General features: G+C 44.7%; 1 protein-coding gene across 3 annotated transcripts in view; it reads left to right on the forward strand.

The window, feature by feature from the left end:
- The first annotated feature begins 599 nt into the window (after positions 1–599).
- The window catches only part of LOC309354242 (RNA binding protein fox-1 homolog 1-like), a 41,928-nt gene continuing 28,962 nt past the window's right edge, over positions 600–13,565 (forward strand). The window contains exon 1 of one of the 3 annotated variants that reach the window (XM_081884323.1): positions 600–790. In XM_081884323.1, the coding sequence (XP_081740449.1) occupies positions 704–790 (87 nt within the window). In that variant the 5' untranslated portion in view covers positions 600–703. Of the gene's footprint in view, positions 791–12,838; positions 12,957–13,565 lie in introns of those variants that run through there. The other 2 variants (XM_081884322.1, XM_081884324.1) reach the window with 2 other exon arrangements.

Consider the following 13,565-nt stretch of genomic DNA (forward strand, 5'->3'; position numbering starts at 1 on the left):
TCATTTTCCCCCTTCAAAATATAGTCTGGCCCCCCACAAGGTCTGAGGGACAGTGGACCGGCCCCCTGCTGAAAAAGTTTGCTGACCCCTCTTCTACAGTGTCCTGCACATCCTAATACAGTGGTACCTCGGGTTACACATGCTCCAGATTACATACGCTTCAGGTTACAGACTCCGCTTACCCAGAAATATTGCTTCAGGTTAAGAACTTTGCTTCAGGATGAGAACAGAAATCGTGTGGCGACAGCAGGAGGCCCCATTAGCTAAAGTGGTGCTTCAGGTTAAGAACAGTTTCAGGTTAAGAACGGACCTCCGGAACGAATTAAGTACTTAATCCGAGGTACCACTGTTCAAATGACGCATAAGCAACCCCTCAAAAACTTGACAAATCAAGTGGAACTTGCAGCATCGGCGTGGCTGAGCGACACATAAATGGAAAGGCCATGTTTGCCTCCATACCTCATGTTGACTTTGTGCCTCGTAAAATTGCACGTCCCTGGCGAGACCGTATCCCAGGGCAGATGCATTTTGCCCAGGCAGTTTGTGACGGGAGCTTGTGTTCTCAACAGCTGTTGGCGTCTCTCAATGGCACCGTCCCATCTGCCACTCAGCACTCCCTCAGCTGGTGCCAAAGCCGTTTGGACAGAGGTGCTTTTGACTCCTTTTGGGACTGGGTGGCTGGGCCCTGACTTTATTATGTGCCATGCTCTCCCCTCCAGCTGTGGTTTTGCACCCCTACAGCCTGCCTGTCTACCCACCGGCACCCCAGTGTTACTCCGGGCTGGTTCAGGTACGACTGTCTGTCTTCCTATCTATGCATGCGAGTGTGTTTGTGTGTGAGAGAGAGATAGAAATGGAGTGAGATTTGTGTCATTGACAGGGCCCAGCTGCGGCTGGCTGGTGGTCTTGAGGGGGGACAGCTGATAAAGTCTCCCACAACGATAAATCCCTTCGTTCCCGGCGAGTTATTTTTACAGAATTGCTCAGAGAAAGAGAGAGAAAGTCCTTTCCTTGTAAGGGGAGAGATATTCACGGCTCCGGTGGGAAACGCGGAGATCAGTCGATTTTGTACCTGATTCCGTGGGTTCTGTAGAGCAGATGGACTCTGTCAACGGGAAGGCCTTCAAACCTAATGGGAGAAGTCTCTGCGGATTTAAATTACGTGGCGGTTTAAAATGGTGGTGTCATAAAACAGCCTCTGACTTTGGTGGACGCAGCCAGATAAATCCGAAAGGAGAGGAAGACCTTACATGTGAATAAAGAGAAGGGACAAACTCTGGCAACTGGCTCTCTCTAGGGGGCTCACTGTCCACAAGCCTTTAAGCCCCCTAAGCTGACAGTGGCTTCCAGGTCACGCCATATTTGAGTCCTTCTGAGTGAAGGGTACAGTGGTACCTCGGTTTAAGAACAGCCCTGTTTACGAACGATTCGGTTTACGAACTCCGCAAAACCAGAAGTAGTGTCCTGGTTTACAAACTTTACCTTGGTCTAAGAACGGAATCTGAACAGTGGAAGGGCACCGGCGGCGGGAGGCCTCATTAGGGAAAGTGCGCCTCAGTTTAAGAATGGTTTTGGTTTAAGAACGGACTTCTGGAACGGATTAAGTTCGTAAACCTAGGTACCACTGTATTCTTGTAGGGAACAATACACAGGTTAACATGAATGCTCTAATTTACCTCATAGGCTGGGTACATACCATACATTTAAAGGCCCCCCTCACAATAATCCTGGGAACTGTAGTTTACAGAGCTACAATTCCCAGAACCCTGGATTCTTTGGGGGGCAAATGTGCTTTAAATGTGTGGTGTGTAGTAAGCAGCCAGAGACTTTATCCCTGCTCGGGCTGAATGTCTTGGAAGAAAGGTGGGGCACGTGTGAATAATAATAATAATAATGATAATAATAATAATAATTTTACTGAGCAAATGAAGTGGCATTTGCAGGCCTAGCAAAAGATATTTTGACACCCGGTTGGTTTCACCACATGGGTGGTGCACCTTAAGATCCCACATGGTTATGCTGAGGTGCAACCACATGAACTTTGAGCTACTTCACTGGTGCCCTTAACAACATGGCTGCCCTCAGCAACTGCATGCGCTGCTGGGCAGGAATGACACAGCGTCCATGTTTTCGCTTCTTCTTTCCCCTCTTTGTGTTTTTGATTTTTGTGTGCATTGTGAACGTTGGTGCACAAGGGACAAAGGATTTAAAGGTGTGTGGCCAAAATGACAAAGGCTGAGGTTCCTGCAGAATGATTTGTGGCTGAGAGTTTCTCTCTGTGCCCCTCATCTGCTGAACAGTACGGCCGAACTCCCAGTTTATTTTCTTAGATATTTTCTATTGACGTTTTCAGGTTTTACATTTCCACATGAACGTATTTCATTATACACGTATATTCAATGACTTCCCTCCTTCCCCTTCCAAGGTTCTTTTAATTTACCCATAATTCCTGCATATTCTTGTATATCCATCTAAATCACTCCCCCCATTTTACATCCCTTTTAAATATGTTATACTGCTGAATTTACCTTAATACTGCCAGCGGTTTCAACTGTGTACAGTTATTTTCCACTTACTAAGGAAAACAACCCCACTCCTCTTTAAATACCTGTTCTTCTTGCTCTCTTATTCTGCTAACTCTGCATATTCTATCATATTAAGTTGCCAATCCTCCTTACTAGGGACCTCATTCACCCTCCATTTTTGGGCTAACAAAATCCGAGTCACTGTTGTCATTCCTAACAGGAATGCCTCTGTTTTGTGTGTGTGTGGGTGACACATTGTTTTAAACATTTTTTTCAACTCATTATATATCATCTCCCAATATTCTTTAACTTTTTCTGCATGCCCACCACATGTGAAAGAAGTTTAAACTTCCAGTTTATTTTCTTTTATTTTTGTAACCAGGGGCACCAACTATAGGGGGTGGAAGGGACTCTGGCCCCCTCAATATTTTGGGGCAGGGGGCTGAGCCTCCCCCACCACTGACAGGCGGGGGCTTGTGTGCCAGGGGGAATTCTGGGCTGCCTCAATGTGGTGTGCAAGTTGGTGCCCCTTTTTGTAACTACTTTTTTTAATCCCACCTTTTCCACCGCAGCTTTAATAAGTGCTCAAAGACACATACAGAATTGACTTGTTTTGCGAGCAACCTTGAACACTAGACGGTAGTAGATTCAAACCCATGAAAAGACACAACTTAAAAATTGAGACAACAAAACTATGAGTCATGAGTCAACAAAAGCAAAATATGAATGTCTTTGGAACAGCAGCAATGATAAACTGTGGCGCAACGGAGGCATTTTGGTGTCTGAGGCAAAACAGCAACAACACCACCAAAATGGCTGGTGGTAATCAATGCCATGATTGATAATTGATCAATAACTGACTACAGTAGAACCTTGGTTCCTGAACTTAATCCATTCCGGGAGTCCGTTCGACTCCTGAAACAGTTTGGGGACCAAGGCGCGGCTTCCGATTGGCTGCAGGGGCTTTCTGCAGCCAATTGGAAGCCACGCCAGATTTTTGACTTCCAAAGAATGTTCGAAAACCGGAACAATCACTTCCAATTTTCTATAGTTCGGGAGTCGGAACGTTTGCCTCCAAGGTGTTTGGGAGCCGAGGTTCCACTATATTTTCTGCCAGTACCCCCCCTAAAAGACCTGACCTGAGAGGCCCCCTTTTCGTGTGCCATTAAAAGTTTACAAATGATCAGTTGTTGCTTTAGTATAGGGAGAGGGACAGGACACCCGCTTTGTGATTTTCTGCCTCATGCATTCATAATATCTCAGGCGGCCCTAATTGCCAACCAAAAACCTGGCAGAACAGAGAATCTTGACAAGCTTTCTAAATATTTGCATCTGTCATTTCACACATATTGTGAGAGGTGTGAAAATATTCAGGGGGGAAATTACAGGGGAAATCCTACTGAAGTATATTTGGCAAGGAATAAGCCGATACGAACATCAGTGCTCATCCGTGGCTGGAATAAAAAGTATTCCAGATGATATGCAGGCTGTGGCTTTGTCAAAAAGAAGGAAATCTAACAGCTTGGTAGAACCTCTGCACATATGGATCTGGCATGAACAAGGCATGATCACAAACTGTAGAATTCAAAGTGGGACTGCTGTATTTATTTCTTTATTATCTTTGAAACTGCTTAGCATTTCAAAAAGCTTGGATTGATATATATACTGAAAACCAACCAATATATTGTCAAAAGTATTAAAACACAACCTAAAACGAATAAGACAACAATTTGCAAACACATACATATATGCTGTAAGCTGCCCAGAGTGGCTGGGGAAACCCAGCCAGATAAGCAGAGGATGAGGAGGAGGAGGAGGAGGAGGAGGAGGAGGAGGAGGATTGTTTCATCTGCAGGAGTATCTTTGCTCATTCCCTGAATTGGTGAGGCTCATTCCCTGAACTGAGCCTTTAGTGTCATTGGCCCAGTCCTGTGGAACACCCTGCCACTAGAAATTCTGTGGGTGCCCCCTGTGGCAACTTTTAAACACCTGCTTAAAACTTTCCTATTCTGCCAGGCTGATGCAGGCAGTTAAGAGTACATCCCCTCACAGATGTCTATTGCTGTTTGCATTTAATTTATTTTTGCTTTTAACTTGGCCTTTTTCACTTCCTATGATTTTATTGTCTGGTTTCATGTTTTTATATTGTTGCAAACTGTTGTGATATATATATATATATATATATATATATATATATATATATATATATATATATGAATGAATGATACAGTGGAATAGAAGTATTTATTATAGGTAAATAAAATAAATGCAAATAAAAAGGAAACCAGAGGATTCTAACATGTAAAACTGGGTCCAAACCTGCCTGAGCAAAAGGGCAAGCCTTCACAAGACCTCACAAGCAAGCAACTAATGATTGCTGCTTCATGTATAGCAAATAAAGGACTTTATGAGAACGAGACTGGTGGCCTCCCTTTAGCAGGGCTGCCCAAACTTTTTTCAAAGAGGGCCAGACTTGATTAAGTGAATGTGTGTGAGAGCCGACCAAAGTTGTTGAGCTTTTTAAAGGATTTGACCCCAATAAATAAACTGCCACAGGGGCTGGATAAAACCTGCCAGGGGGCCGAATTAGGCCCCCCAAACGGACTTTGGACATGCCTGCTTTAAGGTCTTCCATATTCCCCTGGTGTGGCTGTGAGGAACAGCTCAGAAAATTCCCCTTCTGGTTTGATTCACTGCATATTACGTAATTCCAGAGCCTTTTTGCTGGTCAAGTGAGTAGTCTGAAGACAAATGTTGAGTTAGTATCAGTTGGCTGAGCCCTTACTTTGTAGGCTAGCGGCCACACCGAAAGCAAGGCTACCTCTTCTCCTTCCTTTCTTAGGGCACAGAAAACATACTAAAGCCCTGAACCTCAATGGTTTGGGACCAGGTCTCTTGTAAGCTGAATAACTGAAACTGGGACAAATACTACCCTCCCTGCCACCAAATCCTGCAACTTACCATATTTGTCCATGACAGGAGTTTAAGTAGGGTTACTATAGTTTCCCCAGGTGATTTAAGTGCTGGATGGTGTGGCAAAAAAATTATCTTGACGTTATTTCTATGTCAGCTCCAATGTATTGGCTGGATTACTGAAATGTGCACCAGTTGTGACAGGCTCTAGTTGCAGCTAACATGCCAAGATGTGAGGAGTCACCACCCAGGTGTGCCCAGTTCTATGTCTGCAGATCCACTGTAAAAGTCATATTAAAATAACAGTAATTTTCACAGGAACGTAACCTGCTGCTCCTTTTTACAGCTGTTGACAGTTCATGGGAGACCCTGTTCACTTTTTAGCATCACGGTACACAGGAAGTTCCCTTTAGCTCAACAAATATTGTCCACTCTGACTGGCAACAGCAGCTGTCCAGGGTTTCAGAGAGAAGGATATTTCCCATTGCTTGCTATCTGAGTCTTTTAATCAGTGGTGTTGAACCTGGGAAATACTGCATGCAAATTCTGCTGCAGAGCTGTGGCCCTTTAAATAGGCCCCAAACCCATAAACCTTCTGCCATGGGGGAAAATCTTATGATTTAAGTTCCCCTTCTGGACACTGAGATCCAGCTCCAAGGTCCTTCTGGAGGTTCCATCACTGTGAGAAGTGAAGCTACAGGAAACCAGGCAGAGGGCCTTCACAGTGGTGGCCCCCACCCTGTGGAACGCCCTCCAATCAGATGTCAAGGAAATAAAAAACTATCTGATTTTTAGAAGACATCTGAAAGCAGCCCTGCATAGGGAAACATTTTAACATGTAATGTTTTATTATGTTTTTACAGTGATACCTCGGGTTAAGAACTTAATTCGTTCTGGAGGTCCGTTCTTAACCCGAAACTGTTCTTAACCTGAGGTACCACTTTAGCTAATGGGGCCTCCTGCTGCCGCCACACAATTTCTGTTCTCAACCTGAAGCAAAGTTATTTACCTGAGGTACTATTTCTGGGTTAGCGTGGTCTGTAACCTGAAGCGTCTGTAACCCAAGGTACCACTGTATATACGTTGGAAGCTACCCAGAGTGGCTGGAGCAACCCGGTCAGATGGGTTGGGTACAGATAATAGCATTATCCTCCTTCTCCTCCTCATTATTATTATTCTTATTTTTTATTAACTTCAGAGAAGCTCAAAAGTGGCTTGCATTGTATTTTGTTCCCCGTCATTGGGATGGGGGCTAGAGGAGAAACTATCTACAGAACGTTTTTTTTTAAAAAAATGCAAGGCTAACCTGGCTTCCTGCCAAAGGCACCTCAGCAATCCCTGGGCCTCAGAAAGATCCCTTGGGACTGGAGAGTAAATCTATTTATGATCCCCCCCCCCCAATTCGGGCCCCTCTTGGGCTGTGACTGACAAGAAGGTGCTGTTTATGAAGTGGAGCTATTTATAAGATCTGAAAGTGGAGCCAGCATTGATAAGAAATGGCCTCCCGGGGGCTGCTTAAACCACCCAGTGGTGGTGACGAGTGTCTGTGATTTGCACAGTGATGGGACAGGACGGTAGCGCATAAACCCAGGGAACAGGCTGGAAGGCTGGAAAATTTCAGCTGGTTATTTACTCCCTTTGTTTCCTAAATGAGGAAAAGAACTTCATGGGAGACAGGTGGCTTTTTAAAGCGCCTGACACTCACTCACTCTCACACACATGAGTAATCTGCTCCTCAGATCAGAAGCACTCTCTCTGACATGTCTTCTCATGTGCAGCTCAAGCCTTTAGCTCCAAAGGGAAGAAAAAAATATTTTGCACTCAGGTTTTTAGTGAAGGGCACCCAGTCTTGGAAACTTCGCTTCGCAAAACTGTCAAAAGCGTCCTAATTATTGCAATGCTAGATGGCATAGGATGCCCTAAGCTCCTTCAGCTGTGGGGAGAGGAATTCATGGCGAGGGGAAATTTATCTCTTGATGCCAGTGGCGTAGCGTGGGGGGTGCAGGGGGGGCCGGCCGCACCGGGCGCAACATCTGGGGGGGGGGGCGCGCTCGCACTCGAAGCTCTCTGCCCCCTGCTAAAATCCATGGGTTAGGGGGCGCAAATTACTTGCCTTGCCCCGGGTGCTGACAACCCACGCTACACCACTGCTTGATGCTACCAAACTCTATGCTGTTCAAGGGAGCTGGACATATTCCCTCCCATTCAGTGTGTTTAAGGCAATTTTAAAGCAGGGGTCACGAAGAGTCGGACCCGACTAAACAACTAAACAACAACAACAATGCAGGGGTTGATAACTTGTCCTTCCAAGGCTGTTGGGCTCCAACTCCATCAGCCCCAGCTAGCATAGCTCTACAGGTTAACCACTCCTGTTTCAAAGCATCAGCCTGGGTGGGAAAGCCTAAAACAATATCTGAAAAGTGGCCCGTGATTTTAGAATATTAATGCAGGATGGAAAGCGAAAGAACAAAGGGAAATTGCACTCCAAGTAATGTAAAAACTGCAGAGTTGTGGGTGTGAGAGGAGGCAAGGATTAACACACACCCTCCCCTGGCTGCTATTTACCCTACAGGAGGAGAAACATAAGATACAGGCAAGTGTAGTTTGGCCCGATAGTGATACAGTTGAGGCACCAGTTAGTTTCTCACACAAATGGAAATTCTGGAGTCCCATCTGTCTTGCAAGTTATTCCCTCTTCAGAAGAACAGCCGAATGCTCATTTCACCTATATTTTATATGGTTCTTTAATTTAGCACTTCTCCTGAACTCTTGGGCCTGACATCTCTTTCTGAAGCTGTAACCAAAGTCCCACAAAATGCATTGGCTGGAACTTTTCTTTTCTTTTCACCTGGAGAGTATATTGCTTCGAGTATATTGCTTTAAAAAGGAGGCAAAGAGTCCTCCTTTTTAAAATGCCTCCCCTTCTGCTTTCTATATAACTTGTTTTATTATTACAAGATCTCTCTGATACCAAACATGCCCTCCAACATTTCTCCGATGAAAATAGGGCCGTTCCATTCCTTAACGATAATTTCACTATGTATACCCCACACATTTTACTGGGTTGCCGCAGCCATTCTGGGCAGCTCCCAACATATATAAAAACATAATAAAACATTAAACATTTTTTTAAAAAACTTTCCCTATACAGGATTGCCTGCAGAGGACTCGTTGAGGGGCAGGAGCTTGGATGACTCCATACCCGCCAACATTTCCCCAAAGAAAATAGGGACATCCTAAGGAAAATTGGGACATTCTGGGATCAAATCAGAAACTGGGATGGCTTCTCTAAATCAGGGACGTCCCTGGAAAATAGCGACACTTGGAGGGTCTGATCTAAGAACATAAAAAGAGTCTTTTGGATCAGGCCAATGGCTCATCAAGCCAAGCAGATGCTTGTGGGAATTTTCCATGTTACGAATTTGGTGTATCTGTGATATGGAGGGGTGTTCAGTCATTGAGTCCCCAAATGTTGTCTGCAGTGCCGCAGCACAGACCCAGATTTCCCACTCCAGTGACAACTCTCTATTTATTTGCTATATTTATGTAAGGCTGGCTAGTAACCCTGTTCTACAGATAGCTCACTAACATACAACGATAAAACGCTATCAAAATGCAATGGAATAAAATAGCAAAATCATAAAAGGATAACTTGCAGCCTAAACATTTTCAGCAGAGAGAATAAAGCCAGATGACTAAAAAATAAATAAATTTACACGGCACATAAACCGAGGCTCAGTGCATGAAAATCACAGTTTGTTTTTAAGGCTTGGGAGAATAAAAATAGTTGTCACCTGGCAATAAGCAGCCATTCTGATTTGTTTATGAGGCGATTATGTGACAATGAGCTTTCATCTTCCATTCATCCTGATTTGCTTGTGCGGTTGTTTATACGTCTTCTTAAGTCATTCATTCATTCCACACTTTTCATTGCATTTCCCCATCTCTATCTGAACGCCTTAAAAAATGGATTTGCTGTGCAAGAGCAACAGAGCGCTTTAATCCACTTCAGTTCTGCAAACTTAAATCACTCGGTATGCACCTCAACCCCTCCCACATGGCACCTAGAATGACCATAAAGAAGGCGAGAGCCTCTTTAAATATCTCAAGTTAAGGGTAGGTATAAGTGAGCCAAAGCAATCTTTCAGACATCCTGGCTCCAAATCAATAAAGGCTTTAAAAGCTAAGATCATCACTTTGAATTGGGCCCAGAGCCATGGAAGCTGATAAAATGTTGGTGTCATCACGTGATGTAGATGTGAGCAAAGTCACTTAAATAACACAGATGGAGTCCAGGAAGCAAAGTTCAGAGGAACTGAAAAGCTGGGAGGGGAAAAGACCAGTGTATGTTTCGAGGAGAAAGAGAGATTTTGTCTTTCTTAGTTCAGGCCTTGTACATAGCATGAAGACATTCAACTAAACATACAGAAGAAAACCCTCCCGGAACTACATAGGCAGTCAGAGTGTGTGCTACCTCGGTAATAATAATAATAATAATAATAATAATACAGTAATAATAATAATAGAATTTACTGAATTTTTCTGTGCATAAGACTAGATTTTTTCCTAAATTTTTGAAGTTTAAAATAAGGGGTCGTCTTATACACGGATAGTGCATAGTGCATTTTCTTAATTTTGAGTCCCCACAAATAAGGGATGTCTTATACACGGGGGCGTCTTATACACAGAAAAATACGGTATATACCACCCTATACCCGGAGGTCTCAGGGCGGTTCACAGAACAAAATAAAAATAAAAACAACAACTCAATAACCCCCTCCCCCCAAAAAACCACATTATAAAAGGGCATACAATGTCAACCAAATCAACCAAAGGCCTTATTTAAAAGGAACGTTTTTGCCTGGCACCTAAAGGTGTATAATGAAGGCGCCAGGCAAACTTCCCCGGGGGAGAGCATTCCACAGACAAGGAGCCACTGCAGAGAAGGCCCCGTTCTCATATTGCCACCCTCTGCACCTCTCGAGGAGGAGGCACACGAAGAAGGGCCTCAGAAGATGATCTCAGGGTCTGGGTAGGTTCATATGGAAAGAGGTATTGCGTTCCTGAGCCCAGTAAAGTTCATGTCACTCTGCCTGGTTGCTAAGCAATACTTCCACCCCTCTTGGTTAGCTGTCTTCAACACTAACAGAATTAGCACTTATGCAAGAAGCTGAATGATCCCTGCTGATGCACTTCCAACAGGAATTGGCCAGTCCAAGCAAACCATCTTGCAGCCCTATTTTGAACCACCTGACGTTTCCACACCTTTTTCGAACAGCGCATTACAAGAAAGTAAATGGGGAGTAGCGAAAGCATGGGTAATTGTGGCTACGATCCAGTTATGGCTGTGGCTGGGCAGATCAGCAAAGGTCTCGGTTTCTTCTACACTGTCTGATAGGGCCAGCCCAAGCATGAGGCAAGGTAAGGTGACTGCCTCAGGCATCAGGATCCACAGGGGTAGAAGATCACAATGTAGATCTTTATTCTCTGCCCCCCCTTCCTGATGCAGATCTTCACTCACCCCTTTTTCCCTGGCAGGGAAGTGGGTGCCCTATGTGCCAAAATGCATTGGGCCGGCCCTACTGTCTGATAGGACATTGGCATGTTCACATAAAAGCTTCCCATCCCATCTCTTGCAAGCTCTAGCAAAGGAGATGTGTGGGAATTGAGGCTTTTGAAGATAAAGTCTGATCTGATGCAAGGATTTTGTGCTTCAGCCCTCCTCAAGCATCGTTCTTCACAGGAGAGGTAGAAATTCACTTTGGCAGACAAATTCCACCATTCACAGCATATTTAAAATATCATTTAAGAAAAAACCAGAAGCTTTCCTTCTGGGTTTAGTAATGGAAGATATCCCCAAAAGTATGAAAAATACATTCCTATACGCAACAGCAGCTGCCAGGACCTTGATCGCAAAAAAATTGGAAGGGGGAACAAGCCCCAACGATAAGGGATTGGCAGGGCAAATTTTGTGAATTTATAAATATGGCGAAATTGACCGCAATTATAAGAGGAAAATCAAATAAAAAAATAAAGATTGGATTTGCATAAAGGAATACATGGAAAAACATGGTTTTGGTATTAAAATATTGATATGAAGTCTAAGATATCGCAAGGAGAAGTGACAGAGTAATAGGCATAGCAGAAACAGTGGTATAAGATAGTACAAGAACACGACGAGTGAAGTAAAATTTAAAAGGAAAAGTCACATATGGGTGGAGGGAAGTCATTTTTACTGTTTTTATGTCATCTTAGTTTGTATTGATTATTCTATCTGATATGTTGATATTTGAAAAAAATAAATTCACAGCACATTTGTGTGTGCATTATTGCAAATTGTGCCAACAGTTGTACGACTTCCAGGGACTGTATGAGGGCATCAGGGACCCATAGTCAAAACAGAGCCTCCCGCCAAGGATTTTGTCAATCAATTATCTTTTTAACCAATTGAATACGTGTAAATACATTTGCATCTCACCAGAACCTCAGTACAAAAGATTTCTGCATTGCAGGAGGTTGAACTAGGTGATGCTAGTCCAAATATTCCGTTCTGTGATTCTATAAATGCCTTTTCGAGATGTTGAAAGAAATGTGAGATAACATACAAAAGCTATCACGTAACGCCTGCCTGAAGGAAATTCCACCTTCAGTAGTTCCTTTTCGAATCCCAGCTGACACAGTGGTGCACCAGAACCAAAACAGCATCATTGTTTATGTGTGTGTAGTGGCTACTGTTTGGGACCAGAACAGGGAAGTTCTGGGTTCAAATCCCCACAGCTCTGAAGCACGCCCTCCCACTCACTCTCACCCTATCATAATGGGGATGGGCAGAAAGATACACAAGCCCTTTGGGGAAAGGGTGGGAGAAGATTAGAATGTAATACATGTGACTTTAACTCTCAACCCCGCCAGTTAATCAACGCAAGCTTTTCCTGATTAATCCTCCTAATTAAGCAAGCTGAAACATGCAGCCCAAATTAAAGCCCTTTGTGCTAACAGGAGCATCGTTTGCTTTCTTCAGTCTGGGATGCCAGTACACACCCTCAGATTCCTAATATCTTCCTACTACCGATGCATAAACAACCTGGTCCCTTCTAGGACTAAGCCCTTGGGCTCAGATTAATCCTTGCCCCTGCCGTTGGGACAGGTGGGGCAGGTGCCTGGGCCACAGGGGCTGAGCCTGCCTGCAAACTGCAGATTCCAGCGAAATCTTGCAGCTGTCTTTCTTCTTTATCTGCAGCCGGGTTTTGTTTTTTTTCAAAAGCCCCCAAACAGCTGAAAGACAAAGAGAGACGGTCCAGCAACTCCAAATAAGGGCTGAGGAGGTGCTGATAAGAGGCTGGCCAATGGGAGAGCCTGTGCCTGTTGAGACTTCTTCTCATTGGCGGAGGGGAAAGCACAAGGGATGCCTTTATAGTCCTGGGCCAGGGGGAGAGAAAGGGTGTGCGCATTTTCCCTGAGCATCTTATCCCGGCAGAGACTCTGGAAGGTGCCAAGGGATGGGGCCTGTTGGCGTAGGTGGGTGAAATCTTGCAGGCTGCCTCGTTGTCCTCATTATGATAAACTGGGGTGGGGTTTGGCTTGAGAGCCTGAGCTCCCATATGGGGGGGGGGAGGAGTGTTATTGGTTCAGGCAAGAGCAGCTGTGAGATGAGACTCCGGGGTCCTCTGGGAGGAAGGAGTGGGCTGCTTATCAGGTTAAAGGTAAAGGGACCCCTGACCATTAGGTCCAGTCGTGGCCGACTCTGGGGTTGCGGCACTCATCTCGCTTGGCCAAGGGAGCCGGCGTACAGCTTCCGGGTTATGTGGCCAGCATGACTAAGCTGCTTCTGGCAAACCAGAGCAGCGCACGGAAACGCCGTTTACCTTCCTGCCAGAGTGGTACCTATTTATCTACTTGCACTTTGACGTGCTTTTGAACTGCTAGGTTGGCAAGAGCAGGGACAGAGCAACGGGAGCTTACCCCCGTCACAGGAATTTGAACCACTGACCTTCTGATCGGCAAGCCCTAGGCTCTGTGGTTTAACCCACAGTGCCACCCGCGTCCTTGCTTATCAGGTTAGGGGTGGGTTAGAAGTATGTCTTTATTCCTGTATTGGAAAGACAACTAGTCAGGATAACTGGAGGC

This window comes from Podarcis melisellensis, assembly GCF_964234715.1.
Source record: "Podarcis melisellensis genome assembly, chromosome: 13".
Taxonomy (NCBI): Eukaryota; Metazoa; Chordata; class Lepidosauria; order Squamata; family Lacertidae; genus Podarcis; species Podarcis melisellensis.